This window comes from Ammospiza nelsoni, chromosome 15 (genome assembly GCF_027579445.1).
Source record: "Ammospiza nelsoni isolate bAmmNel1 chromosome 15, bAmmNel1.pri, whole genome shotgun sequence".
NCBI lineage: Eukaryota > Metazoa > Chordata > Aves > Passeriformes > Passerellidae > Ammospiza > Ammospiza nelsoni.
In genome coordinates, this window is record NC_080647.1 from 146,722 (window position 1) to 159,736 (window position 13,015).

Sequence of the window (13,015 nt, forward strand, 5' to 3'; positions counted from 1 at the left end):
TATAAGCCACATATATTAATGTGCCAGAGCTTCCAGCTGGACCCACTAGACCAGTTGCTGGAACTTTAAGTGGGAATATGGTATTTGTTCCCTATTTATGGATTTGGTCTCAGCCTTCTTCCTGGCTTGGGATGTTAATGGACCTGCATGGAGAGAAAAGGAGCAGGAGAGATCACTGCAGACACTGCAGTTAAAATTGAGATTGTGAAGCAGTTTTTAATAAGGACAAGTAGAATTTAAATTTTTATTCTCCAAGGTTTTTAATTTTTTTTTCTTCAGCGTTTTGACACTTTGAATGCTTCAAAAGCATTGGAAATCAGTCATTCCGTTCCTGTACTGAAGAATAGGGATGAAAATCCCATTTTACCTGGTAGTTCTTTCTAGGAGCTTTAAACTGATGCCATCTTAACCTGAGGAGAGCTTTAACTGTCAGCACGAGAGGAAGATCTCAAATAAGGTCTTGAAAAGCTTTAGCAGAAGGAAATCTCTGCCATACAAGACAGTGTAGAAAAGGGAGTCAGAGCAGTGGAGATGTTGAAGACTCTTGCCCTGCTGATGGACTGGAATCCAGTCTGTCTCACAATGAAAACGTGTTTGCACAAACAGTGTGTCAATAAAAGACTAAGCACTGTCACGGGAACTCTCCCAGCCTGGTAGTTAAGTTGTTCTGGGAAGGGCAGAGGGTGGATTCATACGTATTTAGGCGGAGGGAATTGGATTGTGTTCTCCAGCTTTCTGGGAGAGTAAACAAACTCCTAAGCTACTCTATAAAAGACATAATGTCACCAGTTTGGTGACTAGTTCCTCAGTGTGTTTTTTCCAGCTGAGACTGGCAAGTTTGACCCCGTTTCAGCAATTCTGGAATGGTTGAAATTTGCTAATTTTGGTAAACTTGCTACAAAAAAAACCTCTTTCCTGCTACAGCCCTTAAAGAACAAGAATGATTTTTTTTTTTCTTCCCTGTAGTTACTAAAACAGATCCAGCAATGAAAAGTGAGAAAATTGATTATGCAGTTTATCTGGATTGGAAACAGGTCTTTTTCTCATAGGTGTTTGTTGTTACCAATTTAAGAGTGAATATTCTGTAACATAGGAAAAATCCTTTATCATCCTGGGCCAGTTTGGTTCATTGCCATATCTCGTTTATCATCTTACTCCAAACTTTTCCAAAGTCCACAGTATCTTCTTTATTGTATACACATTGTGAAAAAAAAAAAAAAACCAAAAAAACAAACAAACCTAAACCTACTTACAATCCTATTTTCCTCATTCCTGAAACCTCCTAACCTGGTTGACTCGTTGGAGTGCATTTCATGCATTCTTAGCAGATAGGCTGAAGGAAACGCCTCGTTCAGTGCAGCTGGAGGCTAGAAAGTGTGGGGAGTTCACGAACGTGGCTTGTCTTCTGCAGTCGCTGCGGTGCACACAGAGCTGGCCGGGCCCAGGAAGGATCCCGACCTGCTGGACACAACATGAGTGTCCCTCATCTGGAAAATCTGACTGACAATGAGTTAAGGTAGGACAATTCACTGACTTCCTCAAATGTTCCCTTAATTATTCCCTTATTTGACGGGCAAATGCCTGCTTGTTAAATTGTGGTTTAATACTTGAGAAGTGGGAGTTTTTTGTTTTTAAAACTGTTTTGAGCTACATGAAATCAAGAATGAAGTGTTCCCTGTCAGATGCTCCAGTGCTGCTAAATTAGTACTGCTGGCAAGTGTGGGGAATGTGGAAAATATTGTAAAGTATTAGGTCTTGTGGTGAGCTGTCAACAGCCACCACTCTTAAGCCTGTGTTGACCATAGGTCCTTGTCCAGTTGAAGGAGAAATAACTTGCACTATTTTGCCCTTATTAACCCATTCTAAGAGTAGTGAGATACAAGCTGAATCCCTTTCATCCTGAGTTCCACTTCTACTCTATTTTGGCCAATGGTTTGTGTCAGTCACAAGTTAGAAGGATTTCTGCCATTTGCAGACCTTGTGCTGGGTGATGGAATAATGGGAAGTTCAGGTAGTGAAGACTATAGTGCTGCAAATTCAGGTCCTGTCTCCTGGGACGTTAGAATCCTTATGCCCACACAATCACTGAGAGGACTGAGATGTAACCTATGTTATACCTAGCCTTCCTTTGCCTACTTGTTGGAAAGTGCAAGAGGTTTTTAAGGGAAACACTGGGGAAAAAAAAGAGATAAATGACCTTTTTGCCTTTAAAATACTTTATTTTTCCAGCATTTTAACTGGTCACAATCACACAAGCTGTTGCACACAAATAAATGATGCTAAAGGAGCCCAGAATAAATGTCAGGAGCTAGTTAAGCATGTCAATAAAGTGGTACAAAGACATAATGGCTTGTACTGAGTGAAGAATGGGAAAAGTGATCCTCTGGGCCAGCAATAATGGTTCGTAAATTGTATGTTGATGTGTAGTGCTGGTGCAGAGTAGGAAAAGCTGCTTTGCTTATTGCTGTCAAGGTGACTTCTTGTCCTTTCTCAGGCCATCTGTTTGCTCATGTCTTTGCCAATTCTTGGACTGGAATTTTCAATGGCAAGTGTTGGCCCCTGGCTGAGCAATCGTAAAGTTCCTTAACCCAAATTGCAGGATGCTTTCTAAAACAAGACTGGGAAAAAACAGCATCTCTTCCTGTGCTCAAAGTCCTTCCAGTTGTGTGGCTGGGTTGTGCTAGTTCCTGCTTCCCCTCATGGGCCTGGGAAAGGTGCCTGTAAATTGGAGGAAGTGTTTCTTAAAGTTTTCTATGTCTGGGAAAGCTGGGTCAGTTTTAAAGTTGTGAAACATTGTCTTCTGAATCAGTGACCTTGCACTCCTGCTCCCACTGCTGTGTTTAGGTGAATCTAGGAGGATGGGGTGAAGCAATAGAAATTTTAAAATAAGGACTAAGGAGCTCCGGAGTTTGGACATGAGTTAGCGGTTGGTGACAGGAGATTAGGCCTGGCTGAGCAAGTGACCATGAGTCAGGGAGAATTGAACAGAGCACATGGTGGTGGGAGATGGAGATAAACAAGCAAAACTAAATATGGAAGCAAATGATAAACAAGGACAAGAAGTTTTTAGGTGAAGGCTTAAGCATCAGAATGGGGATAGATTATGGCTTGACAACCTTAATCCTCATGTTTCCTAATACTTTCTGAATACTTGTCTTGCAGCCTGAGCAGTTTTTTTCATGTGCAAGAAAATTCTGAGAAACCATTTGAAGGCAGACTTCGCAGGCACTTCAGGGTATCCTTTGAGACGCAGATGAGTGTGGTGTTTATTGGGAAGCTTCTGAGGATTAGGGGATGTATGACTAGGAAAGAAATCAGATGAATGTGTTGAACTGGGTTAAGCAGTGGTGTGTATTACAGAGTTAGTTGGATGGAAACACATATCTAATGATTCATGAGGTTTTATGCAGTACGGCTGGCTATTGGCTAAAGGTTTCCCTGATCTCTGAAAAATAACAGCCTTCCTTTTGCTACCTAAATCAATTACACTATGCAGTGTCATGACCTGACAATGAGACTGGAAAATGGAATAGAAACAACAGGCACTTCACTGCATTTGTAGCCTGAGTCTTGCTAAATATGATTTTGATTAGAGAAGGACTTGTGAGCTCTGGCTGGGAAGTTGCTCCCAGAAACTGTAAAAATGCATTACAATTATACTTCTCCAGGGCAAGTAGTGACATTCCTTGTCCTACTCTTACCATACCTGGCAGCAGAGATGTTTAAAGAGAATAAAGGGAGCCTCTGTTGACTTCCTGCAAACTATTTTAGTGGCATTCCTGCCTTAAACCTGTTGTCGTACCTTAAATTCTGGATTGTCAACCTTACATTCTGGTTGACCCACAGTGTGTGTTTTAGCAGTCTTGCTCCAAAACTTTAAGCAGCTGGCAGAACCACCATGTTCCTAGGTAAATTGTTTCAAACAAGAAAAGGTTATTTGTTTTGTTGTCATTTTGTGGTGGTTTTTTACTTGAATTAGCCAGGATTTGAATTTCCAATTATTTAATCACAATGTTGTTTTTCAACAGGTGAAGCAACTAATTGCTCTTAGAAGTCTTTTTGTTTTGGAGATCTGTGCTGAGAGCGATTAAGGTACTTCAGACTTTACCTTATCTAAAAATTATTAATTTCAGCTCTAATGTAGTATAGTGGGGTTTGGGGTTTTTGTTGCTCCTCTTTTGTTGAGTTTTTTTTTTTTTCCACTTTGTCATTGTTTTTTGAACAACACAAAAACCTAAATTGGACAAAGCATTTTGATAACTTCAGCCCCCAAATTCATTCAGGGATAGTGCCACCTCTGAATTATTTTTTTAAGTGTTTCAGTTCTTTCAGAGGGCACATTCGCACAGTACTACATCCTAAGCCCAGACTTACAAAGTCAGGGTGAGAAATGAAAGCTAGTGGGTAGATATGCCAATTCTGCCCAAGTATTTCATTTTAGAAGTATGTAATAGGAAAATCAGTAAAGAGGTGCATGGAAAAAGCAGAAAAACAGAGAATCTACTCCTACTAATGAGTGTTCTTCTGGCCCCTACCATTTTTGAGAGGAAGCTGGGCTAGCCACTCACTAGGCACTTGAAGTTGAATATTGTCTCTTTGCCCTGTCTGGCTTTTTTGGTTTGTGTTTTTGTTGTTTGTTTTTGATTTTTATTTTTTTTTGCAGGGACTGTTGGTCATTGAAAATGGAAGAAACAAGGAAGCTTTCCCCAAAGCTGAGTAAAAGCAAAGAGCCTGTGAAAACAGAATGGGGATCTCAGAGCGTGGTGTTCACCTATTTCCAAGGGGACATTAACAGCATGGTAGATGAACATTTTTCTAGAGCTCTCAGCAATGTCAAGAACCCCCAAGACCTGAGCACAAAGCACAGGGGTGAGACTGTTGTCCTGAAAAACGGTGAGCTCCTTTCCCTGTGTGGGCCTGGTGTTGGATGGTATGACTGGCTTTTACTAAGGAATTTAAGATCCCTTGATCTTAAATTTGAAATTGTGTGCAAACAGAAAGCAAGAGACTCATACTTGTAAAGCCCTAGGATATGTAGCTGGGAATTCCTGGATAAATCCCTGTGATTAGTGGAGTGATTCCTAAGCTTTCCATGGTCCTGTTGACAGGACTAGGTCATCATTTTCCAGCCAAGTGTCCCCATCACTGCTGAATGCAATAAGTGCATTATGACTTAAGTTGTCATCTTCACAAAAATATATTTGTCTAAGCTTGCAGCTGTCAAAAACCTGCCTAATTGGTGGTTGTGTAGTGCACATACTACAGTATACTTAGTAGAAAGATTGATGGTGGTGGTTTAATCTGCTTTTATTATGAATTTGTGGTTGATTTTTAAGATAAGCAGCATTAAAGTGATTTTGTGGTTCTGTAAAAATGAATATGCAATCTGGCAGCATTCCCTTAGAAGTCCGCTGGAATTTGCCTTGGGAAAAAAATAAGAAATGATGAGACTTCAGATGCTTTTTTTCTCTTTTTAAGTAGACAACATGTCTCCCCATCAGTGGAATTTCTCTTCGCATTGCTACAAACCATATCCATCATCTTCTTCAACAAGCATGGCAACTTCTGCTCTGAATTTTTCCGCTGCTGGTGCGGTAGGCCAGTGCCAGCCATCGCCTCTGCAGAGTCGTCCAGCTCAACCTGCAGATTTATGGCCCTTCCCTCCAACTGGGACTCCCAGTGTCACTGGTTCAGGGTATCCTCACACCCTCCCTGACCTGCATGCAGCCGATGAGCTGATCTCTGACAGGAAATACAGTTCTCTTCTTGGCCTTCTGCAACAGGAAAGGTGCTTAACATCCATGCAAGAATGCACCATGAAGCAACACTCAAATTCTGCTTGTATGACTGGACCTGCGAGGTTACAAAATACGAGTCAAAGTTCAGCTCCTGGGGGAGGTAAGAAAATACTATCCCTTTATTCTTTGATGACATCTGATGTAAAGTGACAGAATAATGCCATCTGTTGCTAAGCTTTTCAAGCCGGATCCAACTTCTGGCAAACTCACAGAAATCTTTTACAGTAGATAACCCTGGTATGTACTGTGGTACTTGGACTCAATTAGCCATATAGTATGGGTTAATCAAAAAATGTGCAAAAAAATGTGCCTACTCACACAATATTTCACCTCTGGCTTACATTGGGAAGACATTTTAAGTGACTATAAGCATTATTCATAGTGCTATCTTAATCTCTAATAAGCATGGGTATTAGGTGTGGTGTATATCAGATGCTCCCTCACTGGGACCAGAAAGGGGTGGCCAGGAAAGATCCCTGAGCAGCCTCTCTCACTGTGCAGGCTGTTAATTATGTTCCAAGTACAGGGTGGGAAACTGCAGCCCTTACCAGCATGGCCAGGGGGTTTTTCTCCCTCCCAGTCCCTGTCTGTAGCTGGAATGGTGAGGGTACAGGGGCTGGTGGACCAGCCTTGCCTTGTCCCCTGGCTGAGCTCCTTGCCATGAGGTGCTGCTGCCCTGGCTGCCGAAGGCTATGGCTGCTCTCTGCAGATTTCCCAGAGCTAATGCAATTCACACAGTGGTGATTGTTGCTTATTATCCACAATTACTAGGAATCCCAATCCGAGGTACTGCCAGTGCACGGCAGAAAGATGCCTGAAGTTCATTTATGTCCCCACAGCATCTAGATCTGCTGGATAAAATGTTCTCTTGTGAGTAATTCTGCCTTTGAGAAGGTCTCTGGGGTCAGGCTTCCTGGCCAAAGTGCTGATGCCTGTTGGGGTACATCTGCATTGCTGTTCCTGGGCATTCCCCAGTCAGGTAGCTTGACACTGGTCTGCAAGGAAAAGGGTTGTGAAATTGTTTAGGGAGTCTGCTGGAAAAATACAGTGTGTCCTTCCTGGTTCTTCTAAACAAAAAACATTGGGCATGTGAAGAAGCAATCCTGAGACTTAGGTTTTGAAAAATAAGCAGCTGTGAAATACCTCCTAGTTACCAATTTTCGAAACTGCATCAGCAGGAATTTGGCAGAATGTGGGCTAAAGACTGCCTGCAGATACAAGCAGGAGTTTATCTACAGTTCCTCTTTTGAGGATACAACAGATCTATGTTGTTATGAGGACCTGACCGTATGTGTTTTGCTAACTCATTACTGCTAGAATGTCTAATGCCCTGTCTGTTCATGTTAAAGGGAGAGTGTCTGTATCCTCAGCTGGAATGCAAACTGTCTGCTTGTGGTACATGAGCAGAGGTTTTCTGTATGTGTTGCACAGGCACTCACCCTAGACTTTGCGTAGGTAGTGAATGAGAGTTTAATTTCTTTAAAGACACCGTCTGAACTGGGATCTCATTTAAGAACAAGCTAAGGTGCCCTCTTCCCCCAAGGGGGCAATGCAAGCCTATCCCAATTCCTGGGAGCCCCAGGAATTGACTCCTTCAGAAAAAGAGCTATTTCATTAAATTAGTCTTGTGTTGATAACAGGGAAGCACTACTAACAACAGTGGACTTCTTTTCCCAAAAATTCAGAAAGAAAATGAGTGAGGAAAAAATTGAAAATGAAATGAAACAGCCCAGTACTCTCCAACCATTACCAATTAAAGCTGTTTGTTTCAGGGTGTATACAGGGCCTTTCTGAATATTTGGGAGCCTCTAAGCACCGCACATGTAATGCCATCCTTGTGATTACCAAACAACACAACAAGGATCAATAAGAAATGGCTGATTCATGTTCACAGGGAGTCTTTGGCAAATCCCTAGGATATGTACATTTAGTTCAGCTGCAGCAGTCCTTGTTTCCTGGCTCTATCTGTTAAATATACTACTTCTTGCTCTGTTCATGTTTAAGAACAGCTGATATTTATGGAAGTGTATGTTGCTGTGCCAGACAGCACAGAGCTCCTCAGCACCTGTGCTATAGGCTGGGCTGCAAAAGCACAAGGTTTCTTTAGTAACTATGGTCTACTTTTAGCTCTGTGCTGAATCTCTGCTCATCCCCAGTAGTTTTTGTTTTGTTTTGTGTTTTTTTTTTTTTAAGAGAGCAAAGGAAGCTCTTACCAAGGCTCAGAAAATCCCAGTGTAAGCCATGCCACTGCAGGTGAGTAAAGAAACCAGCAGGTTTAGAACAAATCAGACAGCAGTCTTGCTTATGCATGTAGTATTGAAGATCTTCCTTGTTTGCTTTTGTATTTCAAAAGCTCATTTTTCCCCCAGATAGAACCACCACCTCCCATAACTACATTAATAAAGAAGAAAAAACCCCACTACATTATATTAAAATGAGATACATGGGGTTTTTTTACCCCTTTCACCTTAGTTTTTGTGCTTATACCTTCAGACTGCCATTTCACAATGCCTGTTTTGCACTCGCTGTCCAAGTTTCAGATCCCAGAAAGATAGAACAGCCCTTGTTTTATATCTCAAGCATGCATGTGGTAGCACTGCTGCAGTTTGCACCAACAAACCCACCATACTCTAAGAAATTATTCCCAAAGCATTCAGGCTTTCTTATTTTTATTAGTCTCTTGGTACAACCAACCGTTGTTGGTTCTTTGATGTGCAATGTTTTGGGCATACTTTGAATAGGTCATTCTGGTTATTCTAGTAAGGGTTCTTTTGCACCAAACTCAAAGGTGCAATTTTATTTGCACAACATCTTAAGACATTGCAAGGACTGTGCTGTTTGACTGTCCTGATGCTGCTGTGTCTTTCAGGTGTTCAGATTCATGACAGAAGACGAGATTTGTACTTCTAGCAACTGAATGTTTCTACTTTATTCTGAAAGAGAAAGTTATTTCTGTGAACTTTTATTATTTGCAACTGTGAATCAAGAAGAAATGAACTGCAGCTATCCTGTGTTTTTTCTCTCAGCTGGAAGAATACATGTACTATTTACTGTTTGGGGAATGACAAAATAATCCTTTTCTATACAGTAATTTCTATGCAATGATTTCCAATGTTTGAGGTATTAATCTGGGCAGTATGGTTGTTATGGCCATATATGGTCTATTTAAGACTTTTCATGTAGTCCTCTTGAAAGGACTCCTGCCCTTTTTAATCTTTCTATGTTTATTAATTTACCACTCCTGATAAGAAGAGCAATTCTTATCAATGCAGTTGATAACCCATAAATGCAGGGATGCAGTTAGCATAATTTCAATGCTGGACCTTCTTAGCTTGATTTGATATCTCCATATTGTTTAAAACAGTCTTAGGCCACTGGCAAGAGACTTCAACCGCAGGCCAGCAAAGCACATTATTTATGCTGCAAAAGTGCTGCAATTTATGACCATATTTGCAATTCCTAGGGATACTCTTCAGAAGTATATAATATACTTATGCCTGAAGGCTCTGTTTTGTCCTCTCACTAATGTATCATTATCCTCTAGAAAGCAGTGAATTCATAGGAGCTCTGAGAGGAAACCTTGGTTCTCATTGGGTGCAATTAAAATACCATTCAGCAAAAATCTGCGGGTTAGGAGTGTTCTATTTTCCCAGCCTCTCTGCAGATGTAAGAGATTCCTTTTGTAAATAAGCTCTGTGGGTTTATCTTTTCCTTCTCCATTGGTTATACATTAATATAATATAATAGAACATGATTAGCTTTTTCTGACAGCTCTATGTAGTTGCTGAAGGCAATTTGACCTTTGAGATGGCAGAGCTTGTGATTTTTATAGGACAAATCCTGAACTGGTATAAATGTTTATGACTGTTATATCACATATCTCTGCTGCCACAGCTCCAGTTATAACACCTTGTGTAATTTTATAAATAATATGAGTTTAACAGCATCAGGAGTTTATGGTACTAATTCACAAACTGAGATTTTTTTAAACGATTTATTTTTTCAATTTTACAAGTTTGCTCCAGCAGTTACATATTCTACATCAATCGGAGATCACAAGGGGAACTGTTTTAACTAAACTAATAAAAGATACACCAATGTCCTGTCTCGCTATAGATAAGCACTGAAAAAACCCCACTCCTTTTTAATATTCCTACAAAAAATCCCTTTCTTCTCTTTTAAAAATATTTGTCCAAGTAGTTTTGTTATCCCAACTCATTTAATTACCTGATTTTAAGGCTACATGGTAATATAATTTGACTTCCTCTATGAACCATACCAAAGATTTCCTACCTGTATCATATAAATCTGTCATACTAGCATATGCTATAATTCTATTGAATTATAATTCTATTACTTAAAAATATTCAAGTTTTTTTTCCTTCCTCTTCCATCCCTTCCAAAGGACAATGCTTATTTAATTTCCCTGCAAGGTCTGAAAAGATAGTCTATTTAAATGGTCTTAAATGTAGTGTTTCCCTTGGGGGGCTGGGAATATATTACTTATAAAACCCTTGTTTCTGGTGAATCAGACAAGTGGAGTTGGACAGTGGGGGGGGGGGGGGAAACCCCTTGTTTTTAAATGTATGTCCCTTATTGCAAGAACAGGGAGGCACCAATGGCTCTGCCTTGACAGGGTCATGTTGAGCCATTGCTGCAAGGTTTGTGTCCTCATTGTCCAGCTGTCTGGCAGACGTGGGGAAAGGGAACAAGTGTCCAAATAGCCCAAAGGTCCCTGGACCCCTTGCCAGTGCAGGCTCCACACCAGGCACACAGGTGCTTGCTCGCTGCCCTGGCTTTCAGAGGAATGAGGATGGAATAGAGGGCTGCGGCCCAGAGGCTCTGCTACTCTGGCATCTTGTCTAATACCATCACAGCACCATGCACCAGAGTGTGCCCGGGTTTATGGCATCTCACTGCTCTTCTGCAATAAACATAGTTAACCCATCACTGCAATTTGCCTTTAATGATTTAGTATAAGAGAGTTTTGAACATTTCACAGCAGTTTCCTACATCAGGTAGGCTTCTCTTTATACATGTATAGATTAAAACAATATAGATACACATACAGGCTCCTCTAGAATATTGTTTGTCTGGAGTGGAGTGTTTCTTGCGTTCAGGATGTTCAAGCCCAGCATGTTGCTGTGTTCCTGTGCTGCCCTGCTGCTGTCATGCTCCAATGACTGTCTTCACTCCCATTTGGCACGTACTCTCCTTACTGGCCAGGACTTGGCAACTGGGATGCTGTATCCAGCAGCTGCCATCTGGTGTAGCATCCCATGAGCTCTCCCCCCTTGGTCAATCCCCTCAGCCTTGGAAATATTAGCCACTTACCATAGAGTCATCCCTACCAAGGGGAAAAACAATCTCCCCCATGGACTTGGTGTTCCCACTTCCTCGGGTTTCTCCTTCCCTGTCACTGGCTTGGCATCCCAGGTGGCCACCCCGCTTCCCCTGGAGGCCAAGCCCCTCTGGCCAGCCCTTAGCCCTGCTCCCCACCCCTTCCTCTTCATAAGCTCCTGCTCCACGCAGTTCATCCTCTTTTCCCTGGGTTTGTCCTTTAGCAACCGTGTTCAAAAAGTGTGTGGATGGGGCTCTCGGGGCTGTGGTTTAATGGTGAACACAGTGATGCTGGTTAATGGTTTGATGATCTGGGAGGTCTTTCCAACCATAATGATTGTATGATTTTCTATTAATTTACTGACCCTGTGAGAAACCGCTACTTTCCTTGAATTGGGTGCCCTCTAATCCAGGAATAACTTGTTTGCACAGGTAGCTTTTCTCCTGTCTTTTTCTGGTGGACAGATGAGATGCCAACTACATGCTTTATGAGCTCTGGTCAGAGATGAATGCATCTCTGAGATGCATCAGTCTCAGAGATTGAAGTCAAGCGCTGGACATACCTGCCCTGTGTGGAGTCTAGGCCTTTTTTTACTCAGCTGCAGGAATGGGTGTGCATTTTTTCCACCATCTGTGTCCTAGGACACAGACACTTGAGAGGTGCCTTGCTCTGACTCCTCGCATGAGCTGGCTCTGGTCCACCTCTGATGGTCAGAAAAACCTTGTGGGTGGCTGGGAGCAGCAAGCTGGTTTAGCTACTCCACCCTGCTTTAGTCACTCATTAGCAGTGTTAAAAATAGCCCCAGACTGCGGTGACAAACAAGAGAGATTCTTTTGCTGTGAAAGAATAACCTAAAGTGTTACATATATTTTTAAAAAAAATAGGAATGCTCATCGCTTTCAAAGGGAACATGAGCTTTCATTTGCTTTCATTTCTGTTCAGGCGTCAATTAATTTGTGTCATCCCAGGTGAGCAAGGGACACCTCATGTACCCATGTGGCATGTAGCCTTTGGCAAGCACTCACTCGTCACTGGAATTTTTTACTGTCTTGTGGTTTTTAATCCCATTTTCTTGCAGGCTTTGCCAAGTATGATCCAGAGTAAAGGCATTGTTGCACCACTTTGTTCTGTGTTCTGTTTTACTGCAGCGCCTGGTTTAAAACATTGCATGTTTTGGGCTCAGGGCTCTATTCCATTTAGTCACTGACCCACTGAGAATTTGGTTTGGTACTCCTTTGAGCTAGCATATATCATTACACTTGGAGGATTTCAGCAGAAAACTGGTGCAAACAAGGTGGTTTTGGTGCCTTGGTATCTGGGAGGGGTTTCAGTTATCACAGGCTGTGTCAGAGGACTGTGTGTTATTGGTCTGACAATATAGCTGCACAAGCAGCTGCACTGTGGTCATATGCTACAGATCACAATTTATTTACTGAGGAGGTGCAAAACTAACTGAGTGCTGAGCAGGCGGCAGCTGGGCTGTCCAGGAAAGCACAGAGGATGTTTTCAGATTCCTAGAGCCATAATGGAGCTGGCTGAGCCAGTGTGAGCCAACTCAGATGTGGTGCTCCCCAAAGGGTCCAGCAGGAGTGCCCAGGGTCCCCTGTGAGCCACCATGGACCTGGCTGAGCCCAATGCCAGGAATTCACTGCTGATTCATGCTGTCCGCCACCCTGGTTTCTAGGTGATGTCAAGTTGGGCACAGCAAAGCCCTGAGAAAAGTGGCTGCTTCCCTGACCTTCATCCTCACCTCTTGTACTCCCATCTCCTTCCATTGCCCCAGCCCAGGATTTGCAAGCTCTGGATTTGTGTCTGACCAGGGACATTTGTGTTTTTCCCATCTATCTCTCTCTCTAAAAGGCTAATGCTGGAATCA

At 42.1% G+C, this 13,015-nt stretch overlaps 1 protein-coding gene across 2 annotated transcripts; it reads left to right on the plus strand.

Annotated features, from left to right (window-relative positions):
- The first annotated feature begins 1,366 nt into the window (after window positions 1-1,366).
- On the plus strand, window positions 1,367-10,261 carry VGLL1 (vestigial like family member 1). Of its 2 annotated transcripts, none has more exons than XM_059483073.1 (6): window positions 1,367-1,516; window positions 4,029-4,092; window positions 4,664-4,893; window positions 5,479-5,898; window positions 7,992-8,051; window positions 8,668-10,261. In XM_059483073.1, exons 3-6 carry the CDS (start codon window positions 4,683-4,685, stop codon window positions 8,706-8,708), a joined length of 732 nt encoding a protein of 243 aa, XP_059339056.1. In that variant the 5' UTR covers window positions 1,367-1,516; window positions 4,029-4,092; window positions 4,664-4,682; the 3' UTR covers window positions 8,709-10,261. The 2 variants fall into 2 exon arrangements, with proteins under 2 accessions (XP_059339056.1, XP_059339057.1); XM_059483074.1 differs by having other exon boundaries at window positions 5,482-5,898.
- The last annotated feature ends 2,754 nt before the right edge of the window (window positions 10,262-13,015 follow it).

Bases quoted from the DNA above. Each gene is read 5' to 3' on its own strand.
- VGLL1 (XM_059483073.1), top strand. From the start codon at position 4,683: ATGGAAGAAACAAGGAAGCTTTCCCCAAAGCTGAGTAAAAGCAAAGAG. The intron at 4,894-5,478 runs GTGAGCTCCTTT...TCTCTTTTTAAG, and splicing joins GACTGTTGTCCTGAAAAACG to TAGACAACATGTCTCCCCAT. The intron at 5,899-7,991 runs GTAAGAAAATAC...TTTTTTTTTAAG, and splicing joins AAGTTCAGCTCCTGGGGGAG to AGAGCAAAGGAAGCTCTTAC.